The sequence below is a fragment of the Tachyglossus aculeatus genome, chromosome 2 (assembly GCF_015852505.1).
Source record: "Tachyglossus aculeatus isolate mTacAcu1 chromosome 2, mTacAcu1.pri, whole genome shotgun sequence".
Taxonomy (NCBI): Eukaryota; Metazoa; Chordata; class Mammalia; order Monotremata; family Tachyglossidae; genus Tachyglossus; species Tachyglossus aculeatus.
This window is the reverse complement of record NC_052067.1, coordinates 108,334,008-108,360,582: the sequence shown is the minus strand read 5'-3', so window position 1 is coordinate 108,360,582 and position 26,575 is coordinate 108,334,008. Positions and strand designations below refer to the sequence as shown.

Sequence of the window (26,575 nt, the reverse complement as noted above, 5' to 3'; positions counted from 1 at the left end):
ATAGACACAAAATAATTTGCAGATAGGAGGGAAAAGAGAAAAGGAAAGATGGATAGATGCATGAAGAAAAGAGAAGCCAAGAGCAACGACTCAAACAGTTCATTCATTCATCCAACAACATTATCTTCTTGAAATGCTGTCCCTATTCTAAATCTGTAAATAACACAAAACTCATCTACGTTTTCTCTAAAAAGCCCATTTACTTGAAATAGCCTGAAAGATTGAGACCAAAGTTAATTTGAGAACATAATATTCATTCATTCATTCAATCATATTTATTGAGCACTTACTGTGTGCAGAGCACTGTACTAAGCGCTAGGAAAGTACAAGCCTAAATGGTGAACCCTAATCCTCTAGACTGTAAGATCATTGTGGACTGGTAATGTATCTGTTTATTGCTACATTGTACTCTCCCAAGCACTTAGTACAGTGCTCTGTACACAGTAAGCGCTCAATAAATGCAACTGACTGACTGAATGAATGAATGAATGAAGGTCTTCACCCAGAAAGTCTCTGGCCAGAAAACTGAACTAGGCTCTCGGTAAAAGACAATAAAAGTAAAAGGCAGGGGCCCTGCCCTGAAGAATCTTACAATCTAATGGGTTTGTTGCAAGGAGCCGGAGCACAGCCTAAAAATAATTGCTCTTGTGTTTGATCATTTTTATTAAGATGAAACTATTACCAAGGGTCTTCCCTTCATTTTTTTAAATTTCTGCTGTTTTAGCCCCAGGATTAAATACACATTCATTAATGTTGCCTCTAAATTTTCAATTGAGTAACAAAACCTTCTGACTACTGCAGCAGGTAAAGAGGATTGAAATTTCTCTGAACCCAACCTCACATAATTTTGCATATGATTAAACTACAGAATCCTGGGTTTCTCTCAATAATTCATGGCCTGGTTCATGAATAAAAAACAAAAGTGTGTTCAGCCAAGAGACGGCCTTCACACAGAAAAAAAGGTATAAATTATTATTTTTTCCCTAAAAGTGATCTCTCAGATGAACGCTTGTTTGCTTTTGTTTATGAAACACTGCATGAATTATTAAAATAAAGTTAGTCAGTGTTCAGTTTAATAACAAAACTATTTGAGGTTCTATGTGATTTAAACTTGATTTTCCTTTTGAAATCACTTTGAAGATTTTTATTTATGCTTCACTCTTTAGTAGCAAGTTAGTTATCTTCCCTGCCAGTTCAAAGGAGTCTCAGTTGTTTTCTTAATCTAACCCTGCACTGACTTCTTATTTGAACCTCGGAGAGAATTTTCAAAAAGAAAAAAAGAGAGAAGATTGCTGTGTCATTTCATGAGTTGTAATGCATGTAACTTAAACAAACATTATTATGAGGTTTCAAGTCAAAAACTGTGCTCTTCCCCTCAGCAGTACAATCATGCAATAAGGGACCAAATGCCTGTTGAAAATCAGTTCAACCATATTCTGACATCTTATAATACATGGTATTTAGTGAGTGCTTACCATGTGTACTTACCACTGTACTAAACACTTTGGAGAGAACAGTGCAATAAACTTAGTAGACATAAGCCCTTCCCACATGTAATTTACAGTCAATTACAGATAGGGGAAATAGCAGAGTATAAGGCAATAGTAGAGTATAAGGCAAGGCCCCATGCTAGCTAACGTAATGTGCATGAGTTGGAAAATGCACTGCGTAACTTGCCATCATTTTCCCTTCCCCGCCATCTCATTCCTGGTGGTACCTTAGCTCCATCTCCTTTTCCAAATCCCTTTCCCTATATCTCTACCAGGACCTCCTGGAGCAAATAATAATAACAATAATAAGAATAAGAATATTTGTTAAGAACTTACTATGTGCCAAGCACCATATTAAGTGCTGGGGTAGATTCAAAATAATCAAGTCAGAGACCGTCCCTGTCCCACATAGGGCTCAGAGTCTAAGTAGGAGAAAATTCTCACTGTACAGATGAGGAAACTAGGTACAGAGAAGTTGAGTGATCTGTCCAGGGTCACACAGCACAGCCAGGATTAGAATGCAGGTTCTCTGACTCCTACGCATGTGCTTTTTCCACTAGGCTATGCTGTTGCTGGCATTTTGATGTTCTTCATTTTCCTCTTCCAATTTGCCCCATCTCATTGCAAACTCCTTGAGGGCAGGGTATGTGCTTCTATCTTCTATTGGATATTCTCCAAGAATCTAGTACAGTGCTTGGCACACGGAAGGGGCTCAATCATTGCAGGAAGGATGTTGGTGTTGCCTGGAAAACATCCCAACTGCCTGACCAAACACTCCCACACAGCACAGTCAAGGGATGCTTTAAAATCACAGTGGTAAAAAAAGCCACCTGCTAGTCTTTCTAACACAAATAGAAAATGTGTACTTCCTTTTTTTTTATTTTTAGGGAACACACTGCCCTATCTACTTAACACAACCCAAAATGTACTTGGTCAGCACTTAGCAAATACCCCAATTATTGTTATTATTACCAGCACTTAGAACAGTGCTTTGCACATAGTATGCACTTAACAAATGCCATTATTATTATTATTATTATTATTATCATTATTATGCTACTCAGATCAGATGAAGAGTTGGAAGAAGGTAGTAGGGGAATAAAACTGCAGAAAACACCAAAGTGCCTTTTTACCCCCATGAATTTTTTAGAGCAATAAAGGCAGGGGACTACTAAATGGATTGGAGTGCAAAGTCTTTCCACCCAAGCGCGTTCTTAATCATGGATGTTCTCTTTGTGCATCACGTAGATGACACTTCCCCACTTGGCAAGATCCTCGGATGCCCCATTTAAAGGTGCTGTACAGAAACACCACCCTGACTGGGAAGGCTGTTGTTTCGCAAAGATCCGCTTCAGCAGGCTTGAGTAAAAAAAACACCTGAGAATGTTAACCCCGGTTCTACCACAACTTCATTTTCCATACCAGGCAGATCGCTGAATCAAGGTTCTTACCTCTGGGCCAGTGGGGAATAAAACAGTAAATGACCGTTCAAGGAGGTTATGAGGATCATGCAATTAAATTGGTATAAAGTGGTAGGAAAAGGCTAAAGGGAGTCCAATTCTCAAGTATATGAATATCCAGGAAAATGTACTGAGCAACTGAGAATGTGGTGCAGAGCAATCAGGATACATTGGCCTCTAAACTCTGGATCAGCCAAACTGGCTCCTTTCAGGCTGACTATAGCCAAGCATGACAGTGTCTGCTCCTGATCTATTACTATTAAATACATCTTAAACCCCACACAAGGAAGGACTAGTTGGTTGATTTGGAAAATTTGATGAAATGAGGCAGATTATTTTGTTTGAAGTTCTAGGAAATGAAATACAAATTTAGAATGGAGACACTGTAAATTTGCAGAATTAACAAATGACACTGCTACTTAAAAATATGTTTACTGAATTGTAACTCCAAATAGGCAAAGTAGAAACCAGCCACCGATGTAAAAACGATCTGAACCAAACTCTGTTTCTTTGGCCATTTCTAGAATGGCCAGTCATCCAGGATAGATTTTTAAAGTTGTGCAATAGTGAAAAACCGTGAACTCTCAACAGAGTCTTGTTTTTTTGGCTTTCTGGAGGTGCTCCAAGTACTCTCAAGTCTACATTATCAACCAAACCAAGCAAAAATAGAGAGGGAGAAATTGATTTAAAAACATGACAAAAAGTCAGTTTAATATAAACCTCATAAATATAATATTAACTCAAGCTGGAGAAGGACCAAGTGGTTTGGAAAGAATTCAGGTACACCCAAGGTTGTTGGGAAAGTGAAAATAAAACTGGGTCCAATTTGTTTGAGGAAATCTGGATCCAATTTGTTTAAACAACTGACCTAGGATTAGGGTGGTATTCAAAGCCCGGGAGTGCCTTACTAGGAAATTTAAAAAAAATGCTCATTTCATTTCACCCCTACTTTCAAGTAACACCTTTCTCTGTCCCATCTCTGGGTTTTCGGTCTCCACTGGGCAATAATAATTTTTGCTTAAAAAAAATCATTGGAACAGTCAATACTAGGGTAAAAGTTTCTGGGGAGGAGAGAGCAAGCTTTTCTCTTTTCAGAAATCAAACATGGACTTACCCTTCACTATGCATATGTTGAATCAACACACACACAGAACCTGAAGACACATAAAACAAAAATGCCCAAAACACAAATATTTCTTAGGTCAAAAATGTTTGCAATTCTTCTGACTTCCTGGGGATCATTCCCTGCTAGAGTAGCCAGGGTTGGCATCCCAAAAATCTGGACTCCAAGATGCATATGAGATCAAGTGGTTAAAACGGCACCCAGCATGACACGACAACATCATGTGGCTGAGATTTCTGCCAAAATATGCCCGATTGGAGTCAAATTGGCCCAAATCTAGAACATTTCCCTGAGGTTCCCTGACTTTCCAATTGTTCCAGGTCCCAACCAGGTCCATGGAAACTTGGATGCCACATTAGAAAAATTGAACTCATCAACAGGAGCTGAGATCAAGGGAGACAAAATACTGATACTTAAGATAACTAAGATAATTAAGATGGCCTTGATACCCCACTCATGCTGTGCGAATGATTCAGGCTTTGTAGCTGCTAGGAATGGAAAGTGCCAGTCAAACACATTTCTGGCAACTGAGTCCTAGGAACTGGGTTTGATTCCCAGAACTTCCACTGACCCAGAGTGTGGATTTTGCCATGTCCTTTCACTTTTTGATGCCAAGTCTTTGAGTCTATGTCCTTTCCAACGCAGTCAGTCCTCCTGGAGCAACAGCTGCTCTCATGGGCCCTGACCCACCCCTGCTATTCCTGGGTAATCTCCAATGACCGCTGCTACCATGGGAATTAATGACATTTTCTCCAAAAGACAAATACCATAAAAGTTTTTTCCAACTTCTGTCCCTTAGCTCTACCCCCATCAGAGAGATCTTCTCAAGAAAGGTGCTTGTGTCAGTGCAGTGTACAGAGACTCAAGAAGTCTTGCTGCTTAAATGTCTGCTTGGAAATGGATGGACTTCTCTCTGCAACTGGGAACAGTCCAGCAACTTTTCACATCAGCCATCAGCAAAGCAAATTTATCCCAGGTCTCTAGTTCACTTGGTCAGGCCCCAGCGGTATAAACAAATCAGTTCATTTTATCTTTGCTTTTGTGATTTCTGTAAATAACTGAAATCTATGAATTTCCCCCATTTCCACACTTCTTTCAAGCTAATCCAAATGATAAATATGGAAGCAGCATGTTCTGGTGGAAAAAGCATGGTCCTGGGAGTCAGAGGACCTGAATTCTAATCCCAGCTCCACCACTTACCTGCTGTGTGACCTTGGGCAAGTCACTTAACTTTTCTGTGTCTCAGTTCCCTCATCGGCAAAATGGGGATTCATTCTCCCTCTTAATTACAATGTGAGCTCCAAGTGGCACCTGATTTCCTGTCTCTATCCCAGTACTCAATACAGTGCCTGGCACATAATAAGTGCTTAACAAATACCACAATAAAAAATAATAATAATAACTATCATTATTACCATCATAAATAAAAGAATGCTTACCGGGTGGGAAATTTTGAACTAGGTCATTTTGTTTATTAGATTCTTCACATTCCTTCAGTCTGTTCTTTAGAGCTGCAATTTCCCGACGAATTGTAAGGATATTGTTTTTGTCTAGGGACTCCAGCTCCTGCACCAGGAGAGTCATATTCTTGATCTAGGGAAATAAAAACTCAGAGTGACTTTATGGTATGGAGCAATTTCTTTCGCAGACATTCTAGAGCTGAATTTATCATTTAGTGAAACACTGCCAGAGAACACACCGGGGGTTTTTGAAGCTGTTTCACTTGGAAGAATAAATTTTATGGATTATCTTGAAAGACCTGTCAAATTGCAGGCAGCTGTGTGTGTGACCCAAAAAAAAATGGCAGAAAAAGTGAACAGTTTTAATAGCATATTACATATTCTTTGTATCATCCATAAATGCCCATTAGAGCTTACTTTTAATAATACTTTCCTAATAAACTCTTGTATACTAATTCTATATTGTAAACATGTTACTAATGAATGCTACTTTTTTTTAGAAACTCTTCACAAATTAGTTCCAGGAGTAACTTTTTCATTAAGATAAATTATGAGAACACTGCACATTGTAGCACTGCTCATCTGAAGACCCCAATAGCTTTGAAAATTAAACCATAGAACAATCTTGCTAAGGAGTAAGATAGGTGTTTGGGTAGACAGTCTAAGACATTCTAGGGCTAAGGTATATCTGCAGAGTCATAATTAAAAACGGGCACGGAGCCAGGGATTCTGAGGCACAAATTTCAAGTAAATGTTTCCAAGCAACCTCAAAACTGGGAGCTCACATTAGTCAGGTCCCTGAATGTCTACCCTTGTTCAGTCATGGAAAGACCAAACAAATGCTGGCCATTTCTGCCCCACTTGACCAATAGGAAGATATGTTGCTTTTTGATTTTTTCTTTTATGATACTTGTTAAGCAAGCACTTGCTATGTATTAGGCACTGTCCTAAGTGCGGGGATAGATACGAGGTAATCAGGTTGGACACAGTCCCCATCCCACATGGGACTCACAGTCTTTTGGAAGGAAGAGGATTTAAGTGCCAATTTACAGATGAGGTTTCTGAGGCCCAAAGAAACTAAGTGGCTTGCCCCAAGTCACAGCAGAGAAGCAACGTGGCCTAATGAATGGCACATGGTCCTGGAAGTCAGCAGGACCTGGGTTCTAATCCCAACTCCACCACTTTCCCATTGTGTGACCTTGGGCAAGTCCCTTAACGTCTTTGTGCCTCAGTTACCTAATTTGTAAAATGGGGATTAAGACTGTGAGCCTCAAGTGGGATATGGACTGTGTCCAACCTGATTATAATGTATCTATCTCAGCACTTCATTCAGTGCCTGGCACATAGTAACTGTTTAACAAATACCATTAATAATTTAAAAAGTGGTGGATCTGGGATTAGAAACAAAGCCCTCTGTCTATCAGGCCTCTGATTCCTGGCTGTTACTAAATACACTAGGTCACATTTGTTGTTCATTCAATATTTCAGCCCCAAGCCAAACTTCAGAGACTAGGCTCAAACTTAACCCTCATTAGGGTCATTCGTGGTCATTTGTGGTTGAGAACAGGCTTTTATTTAATAAAATGTGTGTGTGTGTGTGTGTGTGTGTGTGTGTGTGTGTGGACGTGGGAGATAATAAAGCATATGTAGTGGACTGCAACACACATATAATCACAGGGGAAGCCATTGTAGGCCAATCCCAGATCACAGCTGAAGGCAACGGGCTTGGAAACCATACAGTGCCGGGCAGAGTAGAGTTGAATCAAAAGTGCATACAAGGTCTGGTGCCCAAGCTGTTTTAAAGAGTTCCCTTTGTAAATTGAAAGTGATCACAATTTTGTAGTGGTTAAAAAAAATCTTCAGGCACAGTGGGAAAGAAGTAGCATTTGAGAAGCATTAGAGAAGCAGCGTGGCTCAGTGGAAAGAGCATGGGCTTGAGAGTCAGAGGTTGTGGGTTCTAATCCTGGCTCCACCACTTATCAGCTGTGTGACTTTGGGCAAGTCATTTAACTTCTCTTTGCCTCAGTTACCTCATCTGTGAAATGGGGATTAAGACTGTGAGCCCCACGTGGGACAACATGATTACCTTGTATCTCCCTCGGTGCTTAGAACAGTGCTTGGCACATAGTAATTTTTAAGCACTTAGTATAGTGCTCTGCACACAGTAAGCGCTCAATAAATATGATTGAATGAATTTGCATTTCTCATTCCAGGAGCCAAGAGCTGAAGCAAGACTGGCTAATGCCTTACCTCTATTTCCAGTTGATCAATAATTACACTGCTGCCAACAAAAGTGGTTTTCAGCTGGGTGACCAGTCTCTGCATCTCCTTGACTTCCAGCTTGAGTAACTCAAAGTCCAGGTCAGTATAAGAAATGCTGGTCTTCTCCATGGTCTCAACTCGGATTGTTAGGTTTAGGAGCCTTTGTTCATACCTCTCAATGACTACAGAATACTCTTTTATCTGAAAGAGTTAAGTTCAAGTCAGTTCATCACATCATATTACAATCGAAGAAATACTATTTCCAGAAAGATAGTGTATAGTCAGAGAGTGTGGTGTCAGGGTTCAGACCACACTGAAGGTCTACAGATCTGTAGTACTGCACAAACCTCTCTACAGTTTTCAGATGCGGATCCACCACAAACACCATATCCAGCTAGAGCAGTGACTTGGTGTCACTTACATCCCACCCTTGGCAACAGGGAGACGAAACAGGATCACCAACATCAAAGTCTTGAAATGAAATCAGTCTGCTTGAACTGAAGCTGTGTTCAGCCCAATCAAGCTTTGCAGGCTAGGACATATGAGGAAAGGGCTTTTGCTAAAAGTCTCCTTGGATCCTGCCCCTTCCTTCCCCAACATACCACTGCTGTTTTTCAGTCTTTTCACATCTTGATGTCCTTTACCTATCCATCAATTGAATAGAAGGAGCTCCACATTTTTGTCATACAACTCCAACATGAACTAAAAGCATCTGTGATCCATCAGAAAAGCTACTTGACTTTACAGTGGCCCAAATTGGAAATAGCATTTATTGCCTCTTCAGACTTCACAGATGTTTCAGAGGGCTTTGCAGACCCCTGGACCATGGTTAACAAATGGATAGAAACTTCTGAAAAGGTCTCTTCCTGCTGACCATGGCCAGGATCTCATTCAAGTTGAGACAGATAATTTTCACTTCTGTTGTTTCTTTGGAGCATAGCATGAGGTTTGTGCCTTTGGGTGCTAATTATAGTATAGGACACCAACTCAACAAACAATATATATGGGCAAACATGTATAATACAGCATCTATAACTGAATGCACCCACATTTATTCTAAAAGCTGATTCTCACAATCAGAGCTCCAAATTACACATTTGTTGCATATATTTGAATATCTGATCCAAAAATTCCCTCAGTGCATTTAATGACTGGAACCCATAAAAGGACATTCCTATAAGCAGTCAGTCAGTGGTTATTTCTGTGACTGATCTTTTAAAAAATGTCAGGGATTTAATTTAAGGATTTAATTAGCCAAACTCTACTGCTTATTTAAAAACAACTGTGGTTTAATTTTTTTTGGTTGTTTGTTTTTAGTTTAGGTTATACTTCAGTGAAAATAACACTAATAACACAGTGCAGAAGCCATTCCCCAGTTGAACTGTGTTCAATCTGATTAAAGTGTACCTATCTCAATGCTTGATACAGTGTTTGGTACATAGTAAGAATTTTCACAGATACCATAATTATTATGAATCCAATGCCAAGCTTGGTTTTTGATTCCTCTAACATCAGAGGGAGATATGTATGACACTGAAGTCACAATTCTGCCCTAAATCATTATACTGAATCCGGGTGTGCAAATTGGTGCTTACTCACAGGCTGCTGAACTGAAAGAAATTAGGCTACAGGCAAAAAGGAATTTTAATAAAAATGGAAAATGCAGTCCATAGCAGTGCTTCTGCATTCCTTCAGGTTCCTGTTGCTCACCACTTTTAGGATAGCAAATGCCTTCCAGAAGAAAAGTTCCAGAGAGAGAGAGGACACACTGGGAGCAACATAAAGCTGCAGAGGAACTGCTTAAGAGTGGCTTATATGCACCTAATTAGAGACTATAAATAAATGTTATTTTGCTATTTAGCAAAGCACAGCATGATTGACTGGTTTAGAACTTCCCATTGTCACTACAAACATTAGAACGCTGGGAATCTGAGCCAGGGCTGGTGATATATTTGTAGGCTATTTGTTGTTCCTGTTTGCAAGGCTGCCACCTCATCCAAAGATCTAAAACCAAATATCTCTATGCAAGATGACCAAATTTTATTCAACCTGAAGCCATGCAGTATTAGTTTTCAAATCCCCCCCTGGAATACTTTTCCTCTAGTAATTTAAAGCTGTTTGCTGTGAAGTAAGTAAATCAGAAATCTCATTTGCTAAGGGAAAGATCAATTGAATGTGTCAGGAGACCATTTAGGTGGCATCTGAATCATGCCACTTATCAACTGTGAGTGCTGTGCCTGTCCTTACCATAGGATGAAAAGCTTGGATAACTTTGCTTTGGAATCAAACTTTGAATCCCTGGAAACTTTAGAAACTATGGGAATTTTGGCCTGTACCTCCTGTGGTGACATTGTTTTGAAAAGCCCGAAGACGATGGGCCTAAAAAGCCAAAGTGGAAACATTTCCAGATTGTTTGAACCAAAGGTTCTAGAATAGACTCTCAAAGGAAGCCCAGCCCCTCTTACCTCTTTGGCAAGGGTAATGGTGCTTACGGAGTAGCCCCTGGGGGAAACACACTGTACTAAGATCTTGGGAAAGACCAACAGAAATACAAGAAGGACCTACCCTCTAATGGGGGAAACAGATATAAACGTATTTACAGTTTGTGGAAGCAGAATAAATAATTGAATGTAGAATTGGATGCAGACACATACAGACACGGGTACTGAGGATGGGTAGAGAACTCGGTGGAAGAGATATCTAAGGCCAACCAACTCAAACTGACAAAAAATCTTTGTTTCTCACACTGAGAGCAGTCACAGAAAATATCTCTGAAGATTACAGCACTCATATCTTTCTATATCAACAGGGACCTTACCATTAGTCACCAGTTTAGTGTTAAGCAGTGATGCCAACAGCATTCCCCTTCAGGGCTCTATTTTATTTATGAAACATCCTTCTCATGCCAGTGACAGGCTCTAAGATTTTCTCTATACCAGATTTTGGCCTTGTTCTATTTCTGTAACCAGGGTGTTTTCTGTGGGGTTACGTGACCCTTTCCATCTCATCTCCCTCTCCTGAAAATTAAGGTCTGCAAATGTATTTTACTTGTCTTGGCTCTGAAGAGATAGCAACCCCATTAAGACCTCTGGGGTAAAAACAATCCATTCCTAACACGGGTCCTCGGGCACCCAGAGTGTTATTGTTCCTACCTCTTTAGCATCGATCAATAGCTTGGGCTACCTATTTGCATACAATTTGGGGATATCTTCGGCAGGACATGTCCTTGATAATTTTTTCTAGTAGTGGTGATGGCAGGGTGGGGGTGCTGAGTCCCTGGCATTCTCTCATCTGGTACATCTCCCCTTCTAGATTGTAAGGTCGCTGTGGACAGGGGGCGTGTCTACTAAATCTGTTGTATTCTCCCAAGCGTTCAGTACAGTGATCTGCACACAGTAAGTACTCAATAAATACCACAGATGATGGTGATGATGATGATGATGGCACCCCAGCAGACAATAGAGCACTTTGAAAGACATCTGGCTGAGGTGCAGGATGCAATCTGAGGACCAGCATATCTCTAAACACCCTCCTCAGCAGAAGACACTGCTATTTCCCTGTCAGCTTCAGGCACCACTGTTGAGCAGACTACTCCTTTCTCCCACAAGAACCACTGAGGTCTTTGTCAAACAGCTAACTGAAAATAAAGGGAATTTTGGAGTCAGTGAAGGAGCAAGAGAGTGGGTGGGAAAGGAGATGAACATACCTGTGACCTTTCTCCCTTTACTCCGAGTCCCAGAATTGGTCACAAGCCAAGAACCTCCCTCACCAGCACTCCAACAAGCAATTCCAGAGGTGAAATCTTGGCAGGTTTCAACCACCCCACAGAAAATACCAGAGACAGGTATTAGTGGGTGAAGTCAGGTTTGTCTTCTGCCAGCTACCATGGACAATTTAGGGCCACTAACACCATCCCCACACCCTGACTGAGTCTCCTGGGACTCAAAAGCAAAGATTTATGCAGCCCATAGAAAGTGTAGAGACTTTCTATTTCCACTGTTTGCTGAAGATAGGGTGCTCTACAGTCTCAACTATGGGAGGGAGAGTCAAGCAGAGGCATTTCCATTCCTGGCTTGGGAACTGGCTAGTGCCCTGTCGACCCCTGGCCCATGTCCTACCTCTAGCCTGGAATGCCCTCCCTCCTCACATCCACCAAACTAGCTCTCTTCCCCCCTTCAAAACACTACCGAAAGCTCACCTCCTCCAAGAGGCCTTCCCAGACTGAGCCCCCCTTTCCCTCTGCTCCTCCTCCCCTCCCCATCACCCTTACTCCCTCGCTCTGTTCTATCCCCGTCCTCATACTACAGCACATGTGTATATTTGTATTTATTTATTATTCTATTTATTTTATTAATGATGTGTATATAGCTATAATTCTATTTATCTATTTTGATGCTATTGATGCCTGTCTACTTGCTTTGTTTAGTTGTCTGTCTCCCCCCTTCTGTGAGCCCACAGTTGGGTAGGGATTGTCTCTGTTGCCAAACTGTACTTACCAAGCACTTAGTACAGTGTTCTGCACACAGTAAGTGCTCAATAAATATGATTGAATGAATGAATGAATGAATAGTGAGTGAAAGGCAACCTGCTACAAGTCAAAACTCACCTGTGCTGGGCAGCAGTGGCACGGGCACACAGTAAGTGCTCAGTATATATGATTTAATGAATGAATGAATGACTAAAGTTTACTGTGTGGAAGGAGGCAATGGTAAGCCAGTTCTGTATTTTTACCAAGAAAACTCTATGGATACACTACCAGAAAGATTGAGGCGTTCTAGGAGAGATGTGCCCATAGCACTGCTGTGGATCTGAGATGACTCAACAGCATTAAACAAGACAATTGTGTTGAGGACTGGAATGTTTCTGGTTTGGCTACTGCAGCAGGCAAAGAAAGTATCAGTCCTGTAAATCTTTCACCAGCTCCAAAATCCTTTGCAACATATTTAATGTACTTACATATGTGATATACACACATACACATATATGTATTTGCGTATTTACATATATACATGTGGGGATATAATTCCTTTCTGCCTTCTACTGTGAGCCTCCTACTGGGACAGGGAATTTGACCAACTGGTTATTTAATAATTGTGGTATTTGTTAAGTGCTTATTATGTGCCAAGCATTAGGGTAGATACAAGGTAATCAGGTTGTCCCACTTGGGGCTCATTGTCTTAATCCCCATTTTACAGATGAGGTAACCGAGGCCCAGGGAAGTTAAGTGACTTTCCAAAGGTCACACAGCAGACAAGAGGCAGACCTGGGATTAGAACCCGCACCCTCTGCCTCCCAAACCCATGCTCCTGCCACTAGGCCATGTTTATTTGTTTCTTCCCCAGCATTTAGTACTGTGCTTGCCACAGAGTAAGCACTTCACAAAGAGTACTATCGATATTAGTATTACTATTAGTAGAAGTAGCAGTAGTAATATATTAACACACATAAATCCTGCAAAGGGCTTTGCAGTCAGTACTAGGTGCATGGGTTTTATATTTCAGGTGCTACAACGGCAAAGTCAGGTAGACACCAATTATCAACACTACAAGAATTGTGTGTGGTGTGTGTGTGTTTGTGTGTGTGAGTGTATCAGGCGTGCTATTCTGCAGCCCCAAGTGACTGATTTGTCTTGACACTCAACAGTGAGGTTCTATTGTGGGTCAATCAGGACTTTTTCAAGTGCCCACTGCTGCCCATCCTATATAAAAGTTTCCCTATCTTGTTTTTGACCCAGCTAGTTACAAAGCAAGCAGATGCTTCCAGCCCCTACAAAAAGACAGCATATTAAAACTCCCATTTTCACAGATCTATCGTTACCCGTTTACCCTCAAGCAGTATGTAGATTAAAAAGGCCCTTCGTATTTTTTCCAGCAAGTGAGTACATGTAAATCATTAGCTTCCATTATTTCAAAGAAAGTGATTTTAACCAAAAAAAGTCTTTACCTACACTTCTCCTCCACTTTTTTTCTGTTTTTACGCACAACGTCTTATCTGCTCTTGATTATTCTAGGAAAAGGTTATGAATATTAATAGATGGAATTTATAATTTAGTGCTGTGCTTTTTGGGCTGATTAATTCAAGGACATTTTATTTCTTAAGAAGCTTCGCTCCTGGAGCAGTCAAAGACAGTTTCCTGGACACCTCATTTAAACTCTGAATATTTATCTACCAACTCAGGTTGAAAGTAGGACCTCATCCATACAATAATTTCATTGGGGAGGATAACTACATTTGAAATTGAGGTCGTTGGCCCAAATGTGTATTTGGTTTGATAATGTATCTCCAATTCTGTCATAAAACCCCTAGATGATTGTAAATTAAAAGGAAATGGATTAAATCAGAATACAAAATTCAATCATTTCTTTTACCTGAATTCTTTATTGGAGACTTTTCCCATTGATTTTAAGTCTACTAAGAGGGTGAGGACTGGAGGTGGGAGATACCTAAATATGGACTGTGTCAAGTTTTCCCTAGGCAGTCTTTTTCCATGCATTCTTCAATATTCCCTCCCTTTTCCTCCTCCAGCTAGCTGAAGGGGATCCGACATCCTGATTTAGATGGGACAGTCCTGAAATTTGGGAGGTCTGTCTCTCCTCCCATTTTAGGTTCTTTGAGTCCAACTCTGTCCTGAAAAGCTCTCAGGAAAAAAAAAAAACTGGTCTGAGATGCACCTGCATCTTAGCCATATTGGAGGGAGAAAGGGGCTGGGAGGGAGATGGGGGAAGATACCACTTGTCACCCGACAAGCCCGGGTCTGCGGGTCCAGGACTGGATTTCACCTCTGCACTGGGGAGAGATCAGAACCAGAGCCACCAGGTGGGAACACCAGATGAGGCAACAGTAGATGAAGCAGACAAGGGCTTCTCCTCATTTCCACTGCCTCTCTCCTCAACTCTACCCTCTGCCTCTCTCCCCCTTTCTTTCCTTTTCCCTCTTCCCTTCCTCTCCCTATTTCTCTTTTTCCTTTTTCCCTTTTATCCCTTTTCCCCTCCCATTTTTTTCATTTTCCATCTCCTCTTTTCCACTTCACCCTTCTACCCTTCTTTGTTCTCCCTCCATCCCTCTCTTTGGCCCCACCCCATTTTCCTGGCCTTACCGCTTTTGAGTGTCACCCTGCCCTGATCTGCTGATAAATTGAACCTGGTCAATTGAAGACAGCCAGACATGGGAGGAGTCCTTCAAACTGGCAGAGAGGCCCTGCTGCCAAAGGGAAATATCTCTGGTTCCCAATAGCAAGGTCACTCCCTTGGAGTTCTTTTAAGAACAAGTATTCTTAATCTGATGTACCAAAGTAGTTCAACAGAGGCAGCAAGAAACAGGAGGAGAAAGGAAAGAAGAATGAGGGGAAGAAAGGAAAAGGACAAAAAACAGAGGGCATGGGGCAGGGAGAAGGCTAGAGAACAAAACCTGGGGAAGACATGGGTTTAGGTAGTCCTGGAATTATGTAGCCCATCTATGCCAATTTAAGGAAATATGTAAATGTCCCAGAAGTGAAATTGTATCAGATAAACTGGTCAGCCTATAATCTCTGGTCAGCCTGCAATCTTTCTTGCTCAGTTTAAATGCTCAGTTTTCTAGGTCCCAGTTGTGGCATCCTCTGTACAATAAGCACTTAGGGGCTTATAATAGTGACACCTCAGAATTCTGGGGGATTTTCACCCCATAATGTCTTCCTTTACCCCTTGTTCTCACAGTGGGCAAGAGGGCCTGGGGAGGGATGGGCAAGAATTCTGATTCCCTTCTCTGACTTTCAACAAAAACATGTTCCGCCTAGTTACAAAACTTAATGAAACCCATGGTTCTATGCCGGAGTACTGACTTTATTTTCCATATAAACTCATCTTTTTCCTTTTATAAATGCAAAATCGAGGATGGTCAACAAAATAATTCGCATTTACCCAATACGTTCATTTCTCCCATAACATGGGCATTGTGTTTCTGAAGAATCTTGCATTCATTCCAACACATGCTGTTGAGTTCACCCCTTGTCCGACTCCACATGTATGCAAAACTGTTTCTTCTGACATCACATCATGTCATAACTGGTCAGAAGAATATTCCCTAATTTCACAATGGTGTCCCAACCAAAATATGTAATGAAAGCCACATTGTGTCAAAATGTGCTGCACCAGCATATATTGTAAATGTCGCTGGTATCCTCACCTTGAAAGGAAGGGAAGGAGATTCATGACGTCTGACCAGCCTACCATTATAGGTTTTCTCATTTCCTCATTTTCCAATAATGTTGGTATGTATTTAAAAAAAGAAAAGAAAAGGACTACTTACTTTAGTAAGTTCGCTGTAAAATTTCTCTGAGAGCTCCTGGGTGGTTAATACCAGGCTTTCCATCTTCTGAACAGGGAAGGGAGTGTCAGGTAGGGAGACGGAGCACTGGCAGGTTCCATGGTCATCCACAGAGCCGGTGAAGTTGGACACGAACTGAAAAAAATAAGGTCAGGGTATGAGATGAAGCACACAAGAACCTAAGAGATGCATGGAGGATCCACTACCTTCATATACACCCAGACTGTTCCAGGAAAAAGCTGCCAGCCGAACCTGGCCACTGAAGATCTTTCATGAAGGACTGAAAAGTGAAGCTCAACCAATGAAAAGGATTAAAAGAGAGAGATAATGACTAACATGTTCACCCCGGTTAGAGCTACACTAAGTAAGGACCCTGCCTGGTCTTTTACCCTGAGAAGCAGTCACACTGACTCAATCAATCAATTAATGACAATGACTCAATCAATCAATGGTATTTATTGAGTACTTCCTGTGTGCAGAGCACTGTGCTAATGCTTGGGAGAGTGTAATATAACAGAATTGGGAGACATTTTCCCTTCCCACAAGGAGCTTACAGTCCAGAGGGAGAAAGACATTAATATAAACAAATAAATTACAGATATGAGATATGAGATATAAGATATATATATAAGATATGAGATATACATACAGATATAAGTGATGAGAGTTGTAAGCTCATTACGGGCAAGGGATGTATTTGCTATTTCTGTTGTACTCTCCCAAGTGCTTAGCACAGTGCTCTGTACATAGTAAGTACTCAATAAATAGCATTGATTGAGCTCATTTTGAGCAGGGATTGTGTCTGTTTATTGTTGAATTGTACTCTTCCGAGTGCTTGGTATAGTGCTCTGCATACAGTGAGCACTCAGTAAATATGATTGAATGAATGAAAGAATGATTAATTGAGAGTGGGATGAATAAAGGGTGAAAATCCAAGTTCAAGGTCATGCAGAAGGGAGTAGAAGAAGAGGAAATGAGGGCTTAGTTGGGGAGAGTCGCTTGCAAGAAAATTCACTAAAGGCTGTTGGGGGACTTTGTAGGGAATGGGATAGGAGGATGATGAAGTGGCATTTAGAAAAGCAGCATGGCTCAGTGGAAAGAGCATGGGCTTGGGAGTCAGAGATCATGGGTTCGAATCCTGGCTCCGCCACTTGTCAGCTGTGTGACCTTGGGCAAGCCACTCAACTTCTCTGTGCCTCAGTTACCTCATCTGTAAAATGGGGATTAAGACTGTGAGCCCCACGTGGACAGCCTGGTCACCCTGTATCCCCCCAGCGCTTAGAACAGTGTACTTAGAACACATAGTAAGCGTTTAACAAATACCATCATTATTATTATTATTATGGGAAATAAAGCTATCTGGGGCAGGGAAGCATAGTAGGGGTGGACCACCTTCTCAGGAAGAACACCTGGCTAGACTGGAGAAAACTGAATACTAAGGTCACCCAGAGAGTCCAATAGCCCACTGTCTTTCCCATCACAATTAATTATCATCAGGTTAAACAACATGCATTGAAGGCCTATTTGGTAGAGAGCACTGTGCTAGGCCCAATCCCTGCCCTTAAGATGCTTACAGTCAAATGAGGGAGACGGGAGTCACAAATCTATGCACACACTATGGGGGGGTGGGGGGGCCAGAGAAAGAAATAGAGATGGAGAGCCAAAAGCAGCCCAAGACTTTTATATCTAAGTAACATCTGGCAATACTGGCTTCTACCATACGTGCTACTAAGTTAGAAATAGTGCAATGTATGCCTGGGAAAACTAACTTCAAAGTTCTTCCTTCTTATTTGAAATAAAAGTTTTACAGTTCACCCATTTCCAGAAAACTCATTTTAAGATATTTGATGTTCCTTTAAGATATTCAGTCTCATGCTTCAATGCCGGTGCATATTTTAAGATGACAGATTTGAAAGATCTTGATCTCCCTTCGTCCCCATCTTTCTTCCCCAGGGGCATCCCACTACAATTAACTTTTTTTTATTATTGTTACAAAAAGTCAGTCCTGGAAACTTTATTTCCAAGTTGAGCATTCATCGTACATTTTTGATGATTTCATCTGACTGCTTCACAGGGCCCTTGTTCCAGAGCTCCTTGCAATAGATGTCAGCACTGAAGGTCTCTCTGTGAGTGTCGCAAGGAAGCAGCAGTGATCTGCAAAGTTTGAAGAGACTTGTTCCACACCACTTAGATTTTGGGAGGTCTGCTTGCCACAGCAAAGATTACATGCTCTGTGCATTCAATTTCTGCCAATCCCCTTGACTCCCACATCTGCTGCAACTAGATAATGTAATCTCTTCCATCAGGGCCCTCCCAAAGAAGGAGAACAGAGGGGTTTTTTTATTTTATTTTTTTATTCCAGTACTTCTGATGTGTACTTCACAAAAAATGGCAGGGTCCTGTGGTTTTTAATGCACCGACATCTGGTTAATAATTAATTAATTTAATCAACCATATTTAAAGAGTGTCTCCTTTGTGTAGTGCACTGTACTGAGTGCTTGGGAGCATATCACTGAGTAAGAGACTTCTCAAGAAGTAACATGGACCACAGGGAATTTAAAAGAAAGTGATGTAATTCTCATACGCCAAAAACATGGGAAATAGAGATCAGACTGCTTTAACCAGCAAGGTTACTAACTGATCACCTCAGTTCTTAGTACAGTGCTCTGCACACAGTAAGCGCTCAATAAATACGGTTGAATGAATGAATGAAACAACTCAGCAGATGTCAAACAATCTGAAGGCTCCTGGCTAGGCTCTTGAAGAGTCTAACAAGAACAGAAGTAAGGAATGATGTATACATTGCTTTGTAAAACGAGTTCAGTATGACGGACTTGATAGCACTTAGAGAAAATGGAGGTTATAAACCAACTAGGATGGCCACTGACAGCCCTCCCATATACTGGACAAGGAAATGTTTGTGATGTTATGTATGACACTGGCCATGCAGCATAATGTGATGACATTGCAAGCCCCATTTTCTGGAAATTTGTAAATTTCACATAATCCTAGAAGACTTCTCCAGGGAAACCCTTGAGCTCCTCACTTGCTCCAGAGCCCTTGTGCTTTCCTCCCAGGACAGCGTGAAGTCTGGCCAGTGTCTGAGCAGCAGAATTTGGCAACAGGAGTCACAGAGGAGGAAGGCTCAAAGCAAAGAAAAGAATTTAATGGGTATAAAAACACCCAGACGGGGGAAGTCGAGCTGAAAATCAGAACAATAAATAAGCACTCAATCAGAAAACATTTTTGGATAGAATATATATATTTTTTTTCTTTAAATGAAAATTAACATGAATCATTCGTCAGGAAAGAAAATAATCTTCTCACAAGTCAGTCAGGAAATATTTGGGTCCTTCAAAAGACAATTCTTTGAGCAAATAAAAACATGCATCAGGGATAAAAGAAATCAGAATGCTGATTGGGGGAGACAATATAGTTGGGGGAGATAATATAGTTGAGAGATAACTTGACCAATTTTAAATTATCTTCCTGGTTTACTTGAGACAGTTTTACCTTCAAAGGCTCAAACAGAGCCAGACGTATAAAATGGTTTATCACTCCTGAATACACAAATTCTTGGACACTCAGGCCACTTTTATTAAGGAGCAGATGTCACTTCCATTATAAACCCAATTTTCTTGGCTGTTGAACTAAGCTTTTTTAATTTACTCTAGGAGGACATAATAATATAATAATAATAATGATGGCATTTATTAAGCACTTACTATGTGCAAAGCCCTGTTCTAAGTGCTGGGGAGATACAAGGTGATGAGGTTGTCCCGTGTGGGGCTCACAGTCTTAATCCCCATTCTACAGATGAGGGAACTGAGGCTCAGAGAAGTAAAGTGACTTGCCCAAGGTCACACAGCAGACATGTGGCGGAGCCAGGATTCGAACCCCTGACCTCTGACTCCAAAGCCTGTGCTCTTTCCACTGAGCCACGCTGTTTCAAATTAACAAGTCTGAGGCACTTTTTTTAATAATAGAAGAAATCCGTTTGAAATGGTTTCAAAGCAGTTTCAAAATCTATCAGTATATATCTTGACAATAGTGATTTGAGTGTTTCTTTGTTTTAAACCTAAAAGTTTTAAACACATAGTTGCAATTGGTGAATCCTGAACCCAGAGCCTGGTTTATGGTCTGAACCACACACCCTTTTCCTTTATGTTTCCTCCAGATTCCCCCCATACTGATCTTACAACCGCAGTGCTTAGTGCAGTGCCTGGCACACAGTAAGCACTTAAAAAATATCACAATTATTGTGAGAAGCAGCATGGCATGGCAGATAGAGCCCTTGCCTGGGAGTCAGAAGGTCATGGTTTCTAATCCCAGCTCCTCCACTTATCTGCTGTGTGACCTTGGGCAAGTCATTTTACTTCTCTGAGCTGCAGTTACCTCATCTGTAAAATGGGGATTGAGACTGTGAGCCTCACATGGGGCAAGGACTGTGTCCAACTCGATTTGCTTGTATCCACCCCAATGCTTAGTACAGTGTCTGGTACCTAGTAAGTGCTTAACAATTACCTTCATTATTAGTATTACATGTCTTGCAGATAACCCCTCTCACCCCACACAGAAGGTTCCTGATCAGCTCACTGATCTCATGGCTCACACAACAAGAATAATAATAATGATAATTGTATTGAACACTTACCTTGTGCCAAGCAGTGCAATAAGTGGTGGGGTAGATACAAGATAACCAGGTCAGATACTGTCCCTGTCCCTTATAGGGCTCACAATCTAAGAAGGAGGAAACCCGTTGTTGTGTAGGGACTGTCTCTATATGTTGCCAACTTGTACTTCCCAAGCGCTTAGTACAGTGCTCTGCACACAGTAAGCGCTCAATAAATATGATTGAATGAATGAATGGAGTGTTGAATCCCCATTTTATCAAATAGAGAACTGAGGTAAAGAGAAGTTAAGTGTAAGTTAACTCTTCATTTAAGAGTTAAGTTGCTCAACGTCACCCAGCAAGTGAGCGACAGAGTGAGGATTAGAACCCAGGTCCTCTAACTGTCAGGCCCGTGCTCTTTCCACTAGGCCATCTACTTTTCCTAGGAAAGGAGAGATGAATCTGGTTAGATTTCCTCCCCTAGTCCGCTTCATTCTCCCTATTTATTTTCTACCCAGTAATAATGATTGTGGTATTTATTAAGCCCTTACTATGTGCCAAGCACCATGCTAAGCACTGGGATAGATACAAAGATAATCAAGTCAGAAACAGTCCTTGCCCTACATGGGGCTCACAGTCTAAGAGGGGAGAATAATAGCTGTAGGATGTGTTAACCACTTACTATGTGCCAAGCATATACTAAGCACTAGACTGTAAGCTCATCTCTAAACTGTAAGCTCATTGTGGGCAGGGAATGTGTCTATTTATGTGCCTATGGTCCCCTTCTGTTCTCGATCTACACTCATTCCCTTGGTGACCTCATTCGCTCCCACGGCTTCAACTATCATCTCTATGCTGATGACACCCAGATCTACATCTCTGCCCCTGCTCTCTCCCCCTCTCTCCAGGCTTGCATCTCCTCCTGCCTCCAGGACATCTCCATCTGGATGTCTGCCTGCCACCTAAAACTCAGCATGTCCAAGACTGAACTCCTTGTCTTCCCTCCCAAACCCTGCCCTCTCCCTGACTTTCCCATCTCTGTTGACGGCACTACCATCCTTCCCGTCCCACAAGCCCGCAACCTTGGTGTCATCCTCGACTCCGCTCTCTCATTCACCCCTCACATCCAAGCCGACACCAAAACCTGCCAGTCTCAGCTCCGCAACATTGCCAAGATCCGCCCTTTCCTCTCCATCCAAACCGCTACCCTGCTCGTTCAAGCTCTCATCCTATCCCGTCTGGACTACTGCATCAACCTTCTCTCTGATCTACCATCCTCATGTCTCCCCCCACTTCAATCCATACTTCATGCTGCTGCCCGGATTGTCTTTGTCCAGAAATGTTCTGGGCATGTTACTCCCCTCCTCAAAAATCTCCAGTGGCTACCAATCAATCTGCACATCAGGCAGAAACTCCTCACCCTGGGCTTCAAGGCTGTCCATCACCTCGCCCCCTCCTACCTCACCTCCCTTCTCTCCTTCTACAGCCCACCCCACACCCTCCGCTCCTCCGCCGCTAATCTCCTCACCGTACCTCATTCTCGCCTGTCCCGCCATCGACCCCCGGCCCACGTCCTCCCCCGGGCCTGGAATGCCCTCCCTCTGCCCATCTGCCAAGCTAGCTCTCTTCCTCCCTTCAAGGCCCTGCTGAGAGCTCACCTCCTCCAGGAGGCCTTCCCAGACTGAGCCCCTTCCTTCCTCTCCCTCTCGTCCCCCTCTTCATCCTCCCCATCTTACCTCCTTCCCTTACCCACAGCACCTGTATATATGTATATTGTTTGTACATATTTATTATTCTATGTATTTATTTATTTATTTATTTATTTATTTTACTTGTACATATCTATTCTATTTATTTTATTTTGTTTGTATGTTTGGTTTTGTTCTCTGTCTCCCCCTTTTAGACCGTGAACCCACTGTTGGGTAGGGACTGTCTCTATATGTTGTCAACATGTCCTTCCCAAGCGCTTAGTACAGTGCTCTGCACACAGTAAGCGCTCAATAAACACAATTGATTGATTGATTGATTGATTTCACTTCTCGGGGTCTCAGTCACCTCATCTGTAAAGCGAGACAGTGTTTCTCACCTGATTATCTTGCATCTACCCCTGCATTTAGAACAGTGCTTTACACATAGTAAGCACTTGACAAATATGAGAAGCAGTATGGTATAGTGGCTAGAGCATGGGTCTGGGAGTCAGAAGATCTTACTGCAGGGGTTCCTCAAGGGTCAGTTCTTGGTCCCCTTCTGTTCTCTACCTACACTCACTCCCTTGGTGAACTCATTCGCTCCCATGGCTTCAACTATCATCTCTACGCTGATGACACCCAAATCTATATCTCTGCCCCTGCTCTCTCTCCCTCCCTTAAGGCTCGCGTCTCCTCCTGCCTTCAAGACATCTCCATCTGGATGTCTGCCCGCCACCTAAAACTCAACATGTCCAAGACTGAACTCCTTGTCTTCCCTACCAAACCCTGCCCTCTCCCTGACTTTCCCATCACTGTTGACGGCACTACCATCCTACCCGTTTCACAAGCCCGCAACGTTGGTGTCTTCCTCAACTCTGCTCTCTCGTTCACCCCTCACATCCAATCTGTCACCAAAACCTGCCGGTCTCACCTCCGCAACATCGCCAAAATCCACCCTTTCCTCTCCATCCAAACTGCTACCCTACTGGTTCAATCTCTCCTCCTATCCCGACTGGATTACTGCGTCAGCCTCCTCTCTGATCTCCCAACCTCCTGTCTCTCCCCACTTCAATCTATACTTCACGTTGCTACCCGGATCGTCTTTGTGCAGAAATGGTCTGGGCATATTTCTCCCCTCCTCAAAAATCTCCAGTGGCTACCAGTCAACCTACGCATCAGGCAAAAACTCCTCACTCTTGGCTTCAAGGCTCTCCATCACCTCGTCCCCTCCTACGTCACCTCCCTTCTTTCTTTCTACAACCCAACCCGCACCCTCCACTCCTTTGCCACTAACCTCCTCATTGTGCCTCATTCTCGCCTGTCCTGCCATCAACCCCCAGCTCACGTCCTCCCCCTGGCCTGAAATGCCCTCCCTCTGCACATCCACCAAGCTAGCTCTCTTCCTCCCTTCAGTGCCCTACTGAGACCTCACCTCCTCTAGGAGGCCTTCTGAGACTGAGCCCCCTCTTTCCTCTCCCCCTACCCATCCTCCCCACCCTACTTCCTTCCCCACCCCACAGCACCCTCTTTCCCCTCCCTACAGCACCTGTATATATGTTTGTACAGATTTACTACTCTATTTTACTTGTACATATTTACTATTTTATTTTTTTTATTAATGATGTGCATCTAGCTTTACTTCTATTTATTCTGATGACTTGACACATGTCCACATGACTTGTTTTGTTGTCTGTCTCCCCCTTCTAGACTGTGAGCCTGTTGTTGGGTAGGGACTGTCTCTATATGTTGCCAACTTGTACTTCCCAAGCACTTAGTACAGTGCTCTGCACACAGTAAGAGCTCAATAAATATGATTGAATGAATGAATAATCCCATCTCTGCCACATATCTGCTGTGTGACCTTGGGCAAGTCACTTCATTTCTCTGGGCCTCAATTACCTCATCTGTAAAATGGGCATTGAGACTGTGAGTCCCATGTTGGACTGGTACTGTGGCCAACCCAATTTGCTTCTATCCACCCCAGCGCTCAATACAGTGTCTGGCACATAGTAAGTGCTCAACAAACACCAGTGCTTAGTACAGTACCTGGAATACTTAACAAATGCCATAATTATTATTATGAGTCAAGTAAATCAAAAGTCAAGGGAGTCAGAAGGACCTAGGTTCTAATCCTTGCTCTGCTACTTGTCTGCTACATGGCCTTGGATGACTTTTCGGTGTCTCAGTTACCTCATCTGTAAAATGGGGATTGACTGTGAGCCCCATGTGGGACTTGGACTGTGTCCAACCTTATTAGCTGGTCTCAACCCCAGTCCTTAGTACAGTGCCTGACTCATAATAAGTGCTTAACAAATACTATAAAAAGGAAGGAAATTGCATGGTTATGGGCTTATAAAACAGAGAGGATGGTGGTACTGTCTACAGTGATGGGAAAATCAGGGTGAGGACAGGATTTGGGTGGGAAGATGAGAATTTCCATTTTGGACTTGTTATGTTTGAGGTGTCAGTGGGACCTCCAAGTTGAGATATACTGAAGGCAGGAGAGAATATGAGACTGCAAAGGAGGAAAAAGATCAGTACTGGAGATGTGGATTTGGGAATCATCCACAGAGAGATGATAGTTGGGGCTGTGGGAGCATATGAGTTCTCATAATGAGTGGGTGTAGATGAAGAATAGAAGGGGGCCTAGGACTGAGCCTTGAGGGACTCCCACAGTTAATGGGTGGGAAGAAGAGGAAGAGCCAGCAGAAGAGATTGAAAACGAGTTGCCAGAGAGGTAGGAGGAGAACCAGCAAAGGAGAGTGTCAGTGAAACCAGGGTAAGATAATGTTTCCAATTGAAGGGGATTGTCCACGGTGTCCAAGGTAGCTGGGAGATCGAGGAGGATTAGGATGGAGTAGAGCTCATTGAATTTGGCAAGAAGGTGACCTAAGAGAGGGTGGTTTCTGTGGAGTGAAGGGGTGGAAGCCGGATCAAAAGGGGTATGGTAGAGAATTGGAGGAGAGGAAGTGGAGAATGTGGATGTAGACAACTCACTCTAGGAAGCTGGAGAGGAATGGAAGGAGGGAGATGGGGTGATAACTGGAGGGAGCTGTGGGGTCAAGGGAGAGTTTTTTAGGATTGGGGATACATGAGCATGTTTGAAAGTAGTGGTGAAGATGCCACTGGCTAAGGAACAGTAAAATGATGGCAATAGGGAGAGAAGCAGGGAAGAGGCTAGTCTTTTGATCCCGGCTCTGTCAATTGTCAGCTGTGTGACTTTGGGCAAGTTAGTTACCTTCTCTGTGCCTCAGTTCCCTCATCTATAAAATGGGGATTAAGACGGTGAGCCCCCTGTGGGACAACCTGATCCCCTAGTAACCTCCCCAGCACTTAGAACAGTGCTTTGCACATAGTAAGTGCTTAATAAATGCCATTATTATTATTATAAGATATAAAGAGATGGGGTTGTAAGTGCAGGTAAGGGGGCATAGATTTTGAGAGAAAACAGGACATCTCTTGAGATACTGTGTGAAAAATGGTAGAGTCAAAGAAGGGGCAGGAGAAGGGAGGGATAGAAGCAGGGGAGATTTTAGGGAGCTCATGTCTGATGGTTTCAATTTTATTAATAAAGCATATGGCCAGGTTATTAGGGGATTGAAACAATTCAGGAGAATTCAAGGAATACTGAAGGGCTTCAAGAGCAAGAGGGAAGAAGAAGAGTTAAGAATTCTATGTGCCATGCACAGTCTTACCTGAGGATGGGGCAGGTTTGAAGTCGGTGCTGTCGGAAGCAGTGTGTTTGAGAGTAATGCACTTGAAGTGTATGCACTTGTAGTCAGTTGATGTGCAGCCATGATACTTGTTGCAGTTGTCACTACTAAACTAGAGCTGTGCAGCTGCAGCAGCACTACTAGGAAAATTGAGACCTTCATCATCTCTCTTAGCTGAAGTGACTGTGACTCTGCATAGACCTAGACAGGCTTTTTTATACTGTTCAGTGGGAATTTCCCAATTGCTAATCTCTGTGGAAAGACAGAAGTTGACCAAGATTGTAAAATTGATTGGCAGTTCTCATAGAGGGTTCTACAAAGCCAAGAGGGCTGAGCAAAGACTTAAAGACATTGTGCTCTAGCCATAAAGCCTAGCTATCTCCTGCCAAATATTTACTTCAGGATATGCTGCAACAAAGCTTCCTGAAAGTACAACGTCTAGTTTCCTCCTTTGTATTTCCTG

The 26,575-nt window shown here is 42.4% G+C and overlaps 1 protein-coding gene across 1 annotated transcript in view; it reads right to left on the bottom strand.

The window, feature by feature from the left end:
* OLFM4 (olfactomedin 4) overlaps window positions 1-26,281 on the bottom strand; it is a 31,367-nt gene extending 5,086 nt beyond the window's left edge. The window contains exons 1-4 of the mRNA XM_038742657.1: window positions 26,095-26,281; window positions 16,082-16,234; window positions 7,784-7,996; window positions 5,513-5,666 (exon numbers count right to left, since the gene is read on the bottom strand). Coding sequence (XP_038598585.1) covers window positions 5,513-5,666; window positions 7,784-7,996; window positions 16,082-16,234; window positions 26,095-26,277 — 703 coding nt within the window. The 5' untranslated portion in view covers window positions 26,278-26,281. The remainder of the gene's footprint in view (window positions 1-5,512; window positions 5,667-7,783; window positions 7,997-16,081; window positions 16,235-26,094) is intronic.
* Between the last annotated feature and the right edge of the window lie 294 nt (window positions 26,282-26,575).